A 10,031-nucleotide genomic window follows, 5' to 3' on the forward strand; every position below is an offset into this window, starting at 1 on the left:
AATTATTTATCTATTTCACCATTTTATCTCCCATTGTTCCTTTTCCTTCCTTTCTCATATTCCTTTCGCTTTCTTTACTTCGTCTCTCGTGTTTCTCTTCATTAAATCTCCATCTATCTCTTTTCCTCCATTTACCTTACACCTTCCCCCTGTTCCTCTCTTCTCTCTGTGTTTCTCTCGCCTCTCTGTTCTTTCACCCTTGACTCGGCTTATTCTGCATTACCTTCTCTTATTTTCCACACTTCTCTCAGTATTCCTTTGACATTACAGCGCCACACCCACTCCAACACTAGCTGCAGGAAGGTGTTGCGTTGTGTCTACACCTTTCACATTTCTCATTTCTATATTTTATTTACTCATTTTCCTCTTACGTTCTCTTTTTTTGTAGGTTAGGTTAGGTTATTTTTTACATTTCCAGGTTTTGTTCAGTGTTTTGTTGCCTTCATTCTTGTGTGTTTGTAATTGTCTTTTTTTTTTTTCTTTCTTTCTTTTCCAGGTAAATCAGCACTGTGGGAGAAGCTCATCTGTCAACCTCCTGGGAATATAAAGTGGTCTTCTTATCAGGTGAGTTACAGAAGCATTGGTTGTTGAATTATACTATAGAAATTATGTGTACAGGATTCTTAACCACTTCAGTGCTGAGACGCATTTTTACCATGAGTTTAGTGCATGATTAAACGATTTTTTTTATTAGAAAGGGTCTATGGAGTTCAGAAGATTAATGGCCAGAGTCTTCACTATTTTAACCACCACATAAGTTTCTAAAGCTCTGTATGAAAACGACAAACAGTAAGCAGAATAGATATAAAAACGTGTCCTAATACTGAAAGGGTTAAGTTTAGTAATTAGGAAACACAAAACGTAAAAGAGTGTGGATGCAAATTATTAAATGGCTAATAAATGATGAATATTTAATCATTTTCCTGCTACGTGACACATTTCTCCTTAACCCCTTCAGTACAATGACGTGTTTTCATATTTATTCTGCTTAGTATTTGGCGATTTTATACAGCTTCAGTAAATCATGTGGGGGGATTAAAATAGTGAAGACTTTAGCTATTAATCTTCTGACCTCCATAGACCCTTCCTAATGTCAATTAAATGGTCTAATCACACTTAAAATTCGTGATAAAAAGGCATCTCTGTACTGAAGGGATTAATTACCAAATATACAAAAGCCTTTTCTATCTTATTTTTTAGCCATTTCTAAGCAAAACAATGGCTAGAAATTGTAAAACCTATCCTTACAACCAACCCCTTTTATTTCTAGTAGACACTTGAGAAAATTTCCTACATCGTTTTTTAGTCCTACGAATTATTGCATTTTGTAGCGAAAGTGTTTATACCAAAGTTGTTTTTAGGTAGTTTCAGTCATCTATAGTTCAGAAAAGGCGATTCTAACCCTACAAATTTATACCAAGTTGTTTTTCGAGGTAGTTTGTCATTTATAGTTCAGAAAAGGCGATTCTAACAATACAAATTTATACGAAGTTGTTTTTCAAGATAGTTTCAGTCATCTATAGTTCAGAAAAGGTGATTCTAACCCCACAAATATATACCAAAGTTGTTTTTAGGTAGTTTCAGTCATCTATAGTTCAGAAAAAGGCGATTCTAACCCTACAAATTTATTGCATATTGTACCGAGAGGATTAATTAAGGTTGTGTTCTGAGTATCTGTGTGTACTCTCGTGTGTGTGTCGCTGTTATTTACTGGCTGGGGTGATACACGTTGCCTCCTTAGGGTGTCGTATCAATAATTCCTTGAGACTCAGATTTCCAGAAGAGCTGTAATTATTTTTAACATTGGCACGCAAACTATTCTTTTTTTTCTTTTTTGTTTTAGTGTTTCGTGTTGTAATATTGTGATCTTGGGTACAGTACTCGTAAATGTGTTTCTCTCTCTCTCTCTCTCTCTCTCTCTCTCTCTCTCTCTCTCTCTCTCTCTCTCTCTCTCTCGCTCTCGCTCTTGCTCTCACCTACTCTCTTTTACTTTTCAAACGTCCCCAGCTTTTCTTATCTTTCAGTTGGGGGTCTCTCTCTCTCTCTCTCTCTCTCTCTCTCTCTCTCTCTCTCTCTCTCTCTCTCTCTCTCTCTCTCTCTCTCTCTCTCTCTCTCTCTCTCTCTCTCTCTCTCTCTCTCTCTCTCTCTCTCTCTCTCTCTCTCTCTCTCTCTCTCTCTCTCTCTTTCGCCACTTCGTTTCTGGAACACCCACTCTTTTATCGTAACATAAATCCCTGCAAAGTTATTGGCAACCATTCGTATGCCGTGATATCCAGAATTACCATGTATCTTGTGCCCGTGTCTCAGTCTGTCTTTCACCGCTGGACACGAGGGATTTACGGCTCCGAGATCTGTGAAGGTTAATCTGACTCCTGCTGCTACTCTGTGGGGGCTTTGGGGGTGTTGAGGGTGGTTTAAGGGTGTCTGGGAGTGTTTACCTTCTTATGTGGTGATTTAATTTTCAGTCAGGTGTTTTTCAGGGTTTTTTTTTTTAATTCGTGTGTTTCAATTTGGACATGGTTAGGTTAGGTTGAGTTGGGTTAGGTTCGGTTAGGTTGGGTTAGGTTAGGTTAGGTTAGGTTGGGCTGGTTTGGGTTAGGTTTAGTTAGATTACGATTATAGTTGAATTAAGTTAGGTCAGGTTACGTTAGGTTAGGTTAGGTTGGGTTACATTAGATTTACCCCTTCAGTACTATGACACGTTTCTACACTCACACTCCTTACTGTTTAGTGATTTCATACAGCGTCAGAAACTTATTTGGGGGATTAAGATAATGAAGAGTTTAGCCATTAATCTTCTCACCTTCATAAACTCTTGCTAATGTCAATAAAATCGTCTAATCACACCCAAAACTCAAGGGTAAAAATGCGTTCCAATACTGAAGGGGTTAAATCACAACTGGTCTACGTTAAGCTGGGAAGAAAATGGTAGTGTTGGTTGTGTTGTGTTTGGTTTAGTTAGGTTAGGTTACGTTAAGTTAGGTTAGAGAGAGAGAGAGAAAGAAAGAAAGAAAGAAAGAGAGAGAGAAACACATTTATGAATACCCTACCCAAGATCACAACTTTGACTGAGTTACATTAGCTTATATTAATCTGTATTGCATTAGACTTTCCCAGCTATAAATAAAAACACACTAATCATTTCACTTGAACTTGTAGATATTCCCCACTCCAAAACAAGATGCATCACTTCCACACCCATTTAACAAGTACACAGCAACCACCTGTGCTACAACTCACCACAGCCTGCAGATGACAAGGCCACTCATTACCTGAAGCTTTCTTGCCACGGTAATTAATGAGGTAGGACTTACTCGTGCGGGAAAGAAATCAAGGAAAAAAACAATGGATTAATACAAGTGATTTCTCTGTAAGGGGAAAGGAAAGAGGAAAAAAATGTGCTCTCTGTAGGGAAAGATGGAAAAAAAAAGGTGAGTTTTTTTTATAAGGATGGGAAAAATGAGTTATGTTAAAGGGAGAAGGGAAAAAATGGATGGAGGGAAAAATTTCTTACATGAGGAAGAGAAAATAAGTGTTTTTTTGGGGTAAGGTGAGGAAATAATGTTAAGTTCTTCTAAGAGGGGAAAAAATCATGAAAAAAACAACAAGTGAGTTCTCTGTAAGGGGAAAGGGAAGAGCAGAAAATGTGAGCTGTCTAGAGGGAAAAATAGGAAAAAAAGGCAAGTTTTTGATAAGGGAGGGAAAAAAGGATGGAGGGAAAAATTTATTAGACGAGGGAAAAAATAAAGATAATTTTTTAGGTGAGGTGAGGAAAATATTAAGTTCGTCGAAGGGGGAAGGGTAAAAGAGGACAAGTTCTCGATGAGGGAAGGGAAAAATAGTTCTTGAAAAGGGAAGTGGGAAAAAATACTCCAAGCTCGTGGCGGAAAGGTGTGTTCTCAGGTGTATTAGATTAATTACCTTTCTCTGCGTGGGTCTGAGGCAATTAAGAAGAATTCAACAAGATCTACACACAAAAAAATAATAATAATAGAGTAAAGGAAAATGTAAATAAAAGACTAAAAAATTCACCAACAATCTCATATTCGGTCTTTGCATAATTCTTTATATTCTTTTTTTTTTATTCACATTCTCGTTTTACTTCATTTTCTTTCTATACGAGGTAGAATAACAGAAGGATATTGTAAGGGTATTGTGTGTGTGTGTGTGTGTGTGTGTGTGTGTGTGTGTGTGTGTTAGTACGCCTATGTATGTATTGTGCCACTAAAATTTGTAATCTATAGCATATGATACAAAATTATGAAGTGATGTATGTGTGTATTGTTTGTTGTGGTCATTAAACTGTCCATCTATCTATCCATTTATCTCCCTACTGATCTATTTGTCTATCTATCTTTATTTATCTGTGTTTGTGTGTCGGTCATTCATATCCCACGTTATCCTCTTTTTTTTCCTCCCTCACACAGCCACGACCACCCTCAGCGTCATCTGTTACAATCTGTCTTTCAATTACATCATCTCTGCACTTCATAATTTCTGCCCTCAAGTGAAAGCAGCTTATCAGAATTAATCACTCATGTATTATCGGGCAGTAGCAAAGGTCAGGCACACACACACACACACACACACACACACACACACACACACACACACACACACACACACACACACACACACACACGGCTAAAGGAGTCTGTATTCTTATTTACGTATGTGGTATTAATTACAGTAAATCATTCAGGCAGAGAGAAACACACAGACAGACAGACAGACAGACAGACAGACAGACATCCGCCTACATACTCCACAATTTGTTTTGCTTAGTGTGTGTGTGTGTGTGTGTGTGTGTGTGTGTGTGTGTGTGTGTGTGTGTGTGTGTGTGTGTGTGTAGTTATTGGCAATTAGTCATTTGTTTTTAACGCTGCTGTTCGATTTATTTGTGTATTTCATTGTTCATTTGTTTATTTATCTTTTTCTCTTTGGTTTGTTCTTCAGTGAGAATAAAATTTGTGTCAGCTGATTTACATTTCTATTTTTTTTTTTTTTTTAATATTGAAGGCCAGACTTTTGTTTATCTGTGTCTTTCTGTCTGTTTCTCTGTCTGTCTGTCTGTATGTATGTATATCTGACTTTATTTTGTCTGTGCAACTTTATATCTAATCATACCTGTATTTTTTCCCACAGTTAATGAGAACACAATGACATCTCTTCATGATACGTTGAGTCAAGCCATATATGCATTTTCCACACTACCACTAATAACAACAACAACTACAACAATAACATCGACAATATAGACTCAAATAGTGGCAGAAATAGCAATAACAACAAAACCATTTTCTCACCCATTCCAACAACAACCATTGCAATAACAACCAATACAAGTAACAAAACAACGCAAATTTTCCTACCATTCCTTTCCTCCATCGTTCTCGGCATAACTTTTCACCTGACGAAGAAAAACTTACCCAGCCAGACCGCCGCACTACACCACGCCGTCAGGAGGCCATGCGTGGGCGTGTGGCGAGGATAAGTTTGCCTTTGTAGTGGGTGTGAGAGTGTGGGAGAGTGAATTAAAGTGAGAGGGACCAGACAGAGAGAGAGAGAGAGAGAGAGAGAGAGAGAGAGAGAGAGAGAACAGGTGAGGGTTTCTTTAAGGTTCGTGCCATAATTGGGTAGAGAGAGAGAGAGAGAGAGAGAGAGAGAGAGAGAGAGAGAGAGAGAGAGAGAGAGGGAGGGAGAAAGAAAGAGACAAAGAGGGAGAGAGAGACAGAGATAAATAGAAACAGAAAGTCAGGAAACACACACACACACACACACACACACACACACACACACACACACACACACACACACACACACACACACACACACACACGAAATGAAGATGATGATGATGAAAAGGAGAAAGATGAGGAGGAGGAGGAAGGAAGAGGAGGAAGGAGGAGGAGGAAGGAAGAGGAGGAGGGTTAGTATGCAAGGTTAATCACAAACATCAACCCCAGACAGATGAATTAAAGAAAACAAACACAGCGGCAACAGATCAGAGGGAGGCTGGAGGAGATCTGGGCGCCTGACAGCTCTACAGATTACTAATTAGTAGGATCTGTGTTTAAGAGACAAGACTTCCCTCATTTCCCAAACATTTTCGTGCCGGTGAGCCTCTCGCGTTTCCCAGAAGCTCGTCAGAATGTTGAAAAGGAACGCATCACTTCTCTTTGCTCTCCTTGCTTCGTCTCGCTTCCTCTTGCTTTCTCTTGCTTCTTCTCGCTTCCTCTCGCTTCGTCTCGCTTCCTCTCGCTTCCTCTTGCTTCTTCTCGCTTCCTCTCGCTTCATCTCGCTTTCTCTTGCTTCGTCTCGCTTGTTTTCCTTGTCTTGTATCCTCTCGCTCGTCTCGCTTCTCCTCGCTTCTTCTTGCTTCCTCTCGCTTCATCTCGCTTCTCCTCGCTTCCTCTCGCTTCCTCTCGCTTCATCTCGCTTTCTCTTGCTTCGTCTCGCTTGTTTTGCTTGTCTTGTATCCTCTCGCTCGTGTCGCTTCTCCTCGCTTCTTCTTGCTTCTCCTCGCTTCCTCTCGCTTCGTCTCAGTTCGTTTCACCACGCATGATCTTTGCTTTACCTCTCTCTCTCTCTCTCTCTCTCTCTCTCTCTCTCTCTCTCTCTCTCTCTCTCTCTCTCTCTCTCTCTCGTCAGATCTGTTACTTTTTATTCACTTTTTTTTGTTAATTTCTCTTCTTTGTTTTCCTGTGTGCTTTGTTTCTCTCTTTCTCTTTCTTTGTTCTTCTTCTCTCCCTTTTTGTTCTCTTCTTCCGCTATCTTTTTTTTTTTGTCTTCCTCCTCCTCCGTTTATTTTCTCTTCTCATTATCATCAGTGCAGTAATTTTTTTTTCTCCTCCTCCTCTTCCTCCTCCTTTTCCTCCTTCTCTTCCTCCTCTTCCTCCTCCTCCCTTTTCTTTCATTTGTGCTTCCCCCGTCTTTCTTTTCCTTCTTCTATCCTTCATCTCGTTTCTACTCATTCCCCTCTTCCTCTTCTTCCCCCTCCTCCTCCTCCTCCTGCTTCTCCTTCTCTTTTTCCTTCATATGTGCTTCTCCTCCTACCCTTCATCTTCTCGTTTCTACTCCTTCCACTTCCTCCTCCTCCTCCTCCTCCTCCTCCTCCTCCTCCTCCTCCTCCTCCTCCTCCTCCTCCCCCTCCTCCCCGTAATTGCCAATTAATCAAGCTCTGCGTCTTACCGTGATATTGAGGTATTTTTACACTAATTAGCTCATCGTCCACTGATTCCCAACCAAAACTTCTCCCACGCTGAAGAGAACCAATACCAAATTATCCAGGAAAGGTGATTATTATTATTATTATTATTATTATTATTATTATTATTATTATTATTGTTATTATTGTTATTGTTGTTATTGTTGTTTTTATTGTTGTTTTGTTGTTGTTGGTGGTGGTGGTGGTGGTTTTTTTTCCTTTTTTTTCCTTCATCATCATCATCATCATCATTGTCATCATCATCATCATCATCATCATCATCATCATCATCATCATCATCATCATCATCATCATCATCATCATCATTATCATCTTTATTTTCTTCTTATTCTTCTTCTTCCTTGTCCTTATCATTGACTTCCCTCCTCTTTCTCCTTTCTTTTCCTCTTTTTCTGTGCCAATGACCTCTTCCTCCATCCTCCATTTCCTCTTCCTCCTCCTTCTCCTCCTCCTCCTCCTCCCCCTTCAATTATGTACCTACGTATCTGTGTGTGTGTGTGTGTGTGTGTGTGTGTGTGTGTGTGTGTGTGTGTGTGTGTGTGTGTGTGTGTGTGTGTGTGTGCTATATATATTTTTCCATTCCTTTTTTTTCAACACTCGAGGCGCTACACGTCAGTAAACCGCCAGAAAAAAAAGTAAAAATAAAAAAAAATCCCATGTATGACCGAAACGTAAAGATAGTGAGCGAATTTTCCCATCGTTGTCATATTGGTCCTCAAATATCCGTGGTGTTTCGTTTTCCTTCGTGTGTTTGAGTGTTTGTGCTAGTTTTAAAGACCTGTGTTTGTTTTACTCAGGTTTGTGTGTGTGTTTGTGTTTGAATATGTGTCTGTCTGTGTGTAGGACCATGTGTGTTTGTCTGTCTCTCTTCCTGTCTGTCTGTCTGTCTGTCTGAAGTGTGCTTGTCTGTTTGAGTGTCTGTTTGTATGGCTGTCTATCTCTCTGTCATGGGAAGCAGTGGTCGTGTGCTCTTGTCTGTCTATCTTTCTGTCTGTCTGTCTGTCTGTCTGCCTGTCTGTCTGTCTGTGTGATGTAAAACAGAACTAACAATTTATATTCTCATGACTAATAGAAAATAGTTTTATATATTTATTTTCCTGTCTGTTCTGTTCTCTTCGCCTTTAATTTCAAGTTGATATGCTTTTCAAATCGTTACCTTCCTTTTCTTCCTCTTTTCGTCTACACCACCACCATCACCATCATCACCACTGTCACCATTGTTATTTCTATTACATTTATCCTTCATCACTATCTTTTATTTATGCAGGAGGGAAGCCAGCCAAGAGCAAAAAAAAAAAAAAAAAAAAAAGGCGAATTTGACTCCTGGTTCCTACTTGTCACATCATCACCACCATCACCATCACCACAATTAACCGTTCTTCACACCACAGTTACCACAACCACCACAATTGCCTCATTTCACCACCACCACAATCACCATCACACAACACCACCACCACCACCACTAACAACACACCAAGTCCCTCAGAACCACCACCACCACCACCACCACCACCAGCACTAGCATTCCCATCACCACTTCTCTGACCAATTATGAAGCCAGTCAGCGCTCTAACTAACCAATCAACAAACGGGGGGCGGCTCTCCTAATCCAGTGGCGAGTTGAGCTTCTTCCTCTCCTACCCAATCCCATGCCAAGGAATCCTACTGAAGATCAAACCGACCAATCCGATTCGAGCACAGAAAATCGAGAGCCAATGAAATGCACGTACACAAATACAATGGCCAATCATATTCACTTAGATAAATACATCGTCCAATTAAAATCAAGGAGGAAAATACAAAAACCAATCACATTCAAGTTTTTTTTTTAGTTTCAGAGCCAATTAAATTTCACGAGAGAGAGAGAGAGAGAGAGAGAGAGAGAGAGAGAGAGAGAGAGAGAGAGAGAGAGAGAGAGAGAGAGAGAGAGAGAGAGAGAGAGAGAGAGAGAGAGAAGGGAGAAAGAAAGAAAAATAAAGTAAAGAAAGGAAAATAGATCAAGAAATGAAAAGGAAAGGAAGAATTGAATACCATACACACACACACAGAGAGAGAGAGAGAGAGAGAGAGAGAGAGAGAGAGAGAGAGAGAGAGAGAGAGCATGCAACCATTAAATTTCACGTACACACACACACACACACACACACACACACACACACACACACACACACACACACACACACACACACACACACACACAGAGAGAGAGAGAGAGAGAGAGAGAGAGAGAGAGAGATAGCATGCAACCATTCACTCAAAGGCAAGAAAAGTCAATGAGGAAACCACTTGAGGGGAAAAAGGTGAAAAAAATCAAATTGTTATTGACAGGAGGAAAAAAAAAAAAAAGGTGAGGGCATCTAGTATTGAGGGGAAGAAAGCAGGAGGAGGAGGAGGAAGAAGCCTAGGTGAGGGGAAACAGGAAACATTGCTGTACTTGGCGCGGCAAAAGAGGGGAAGTCTCAGGAGATTGCGTGGGGGGAAAGAGGGGAACGTTTTGAAGCTTGGTGGGGGAAAGAGGGGAAGCTGTAGTGGTGGGAGGGGAAAGAGCAAGAGGGGAGTTGAAATTGCTTAGTAAGGGGCAAGAAGAGAATATGTGGTAGTTGTCCAGGTGAGGGGAAGGTGTGTGTGAGAGAGAGAGAGAGAGAGAGTGAGAATTAGTATATATTTACGTTAAAGGAAATTATTAGTTATGTTTTTATTTTCATTTTTTCCTTCTTTCTTGTGTTTTCATGTTTTGTTTTCTCTGTATTAGTATTTTGTTGTTGTTATTTTTGTTTTGTGTGGTTTTTTTTCACCCTGT

The 10,031-nt window shown here is 40.0% G+C and overlaps 1 protein-coding gene across 1 annotated transcript in view; it reads right to left on the reverse strand.

The window, feature by feature from the left end:
- Positions 1-6,966: 6,966 nt before the first annotated feature.
- LOC123502939 (histone H3.v1-like) overlaps positions 6,967-10,031 on the reverse strand; it is a 23,114-nt gene continuing 20,049 nt past the window's right edge. The window contains exons 4-5 of the mRNA XM_045252232.1: positions 7,087-7,149; positions 6,967-7,023 (exon numbers count right to left, since the gene is read on the reverse strand). Coding sequence (XP_045108167.1) covers positions 6,967-7,023; positions 7,087-7,149 — 120 coding nt within the window. The remainder of the gene's footprint in view (positions 7,024-7,086; positions 7,150-10,031) is intronic.

Source organism: Portunus trituberculatus, chromosome 13 (assembly GCF_017591435.1).
Source record: "Portunus trituberculatus isolate SZX2019 chromosome 13, ASM1759143v1, whole genome shotgun sequence".
Classification (NCBI taxonomy): domain Eukaryota; kingdom Metazoa; phylum Arthropoda; class Malacostraca; order Decapoda; family Portunidae; genus Portunus; species Portunus trituberculatus.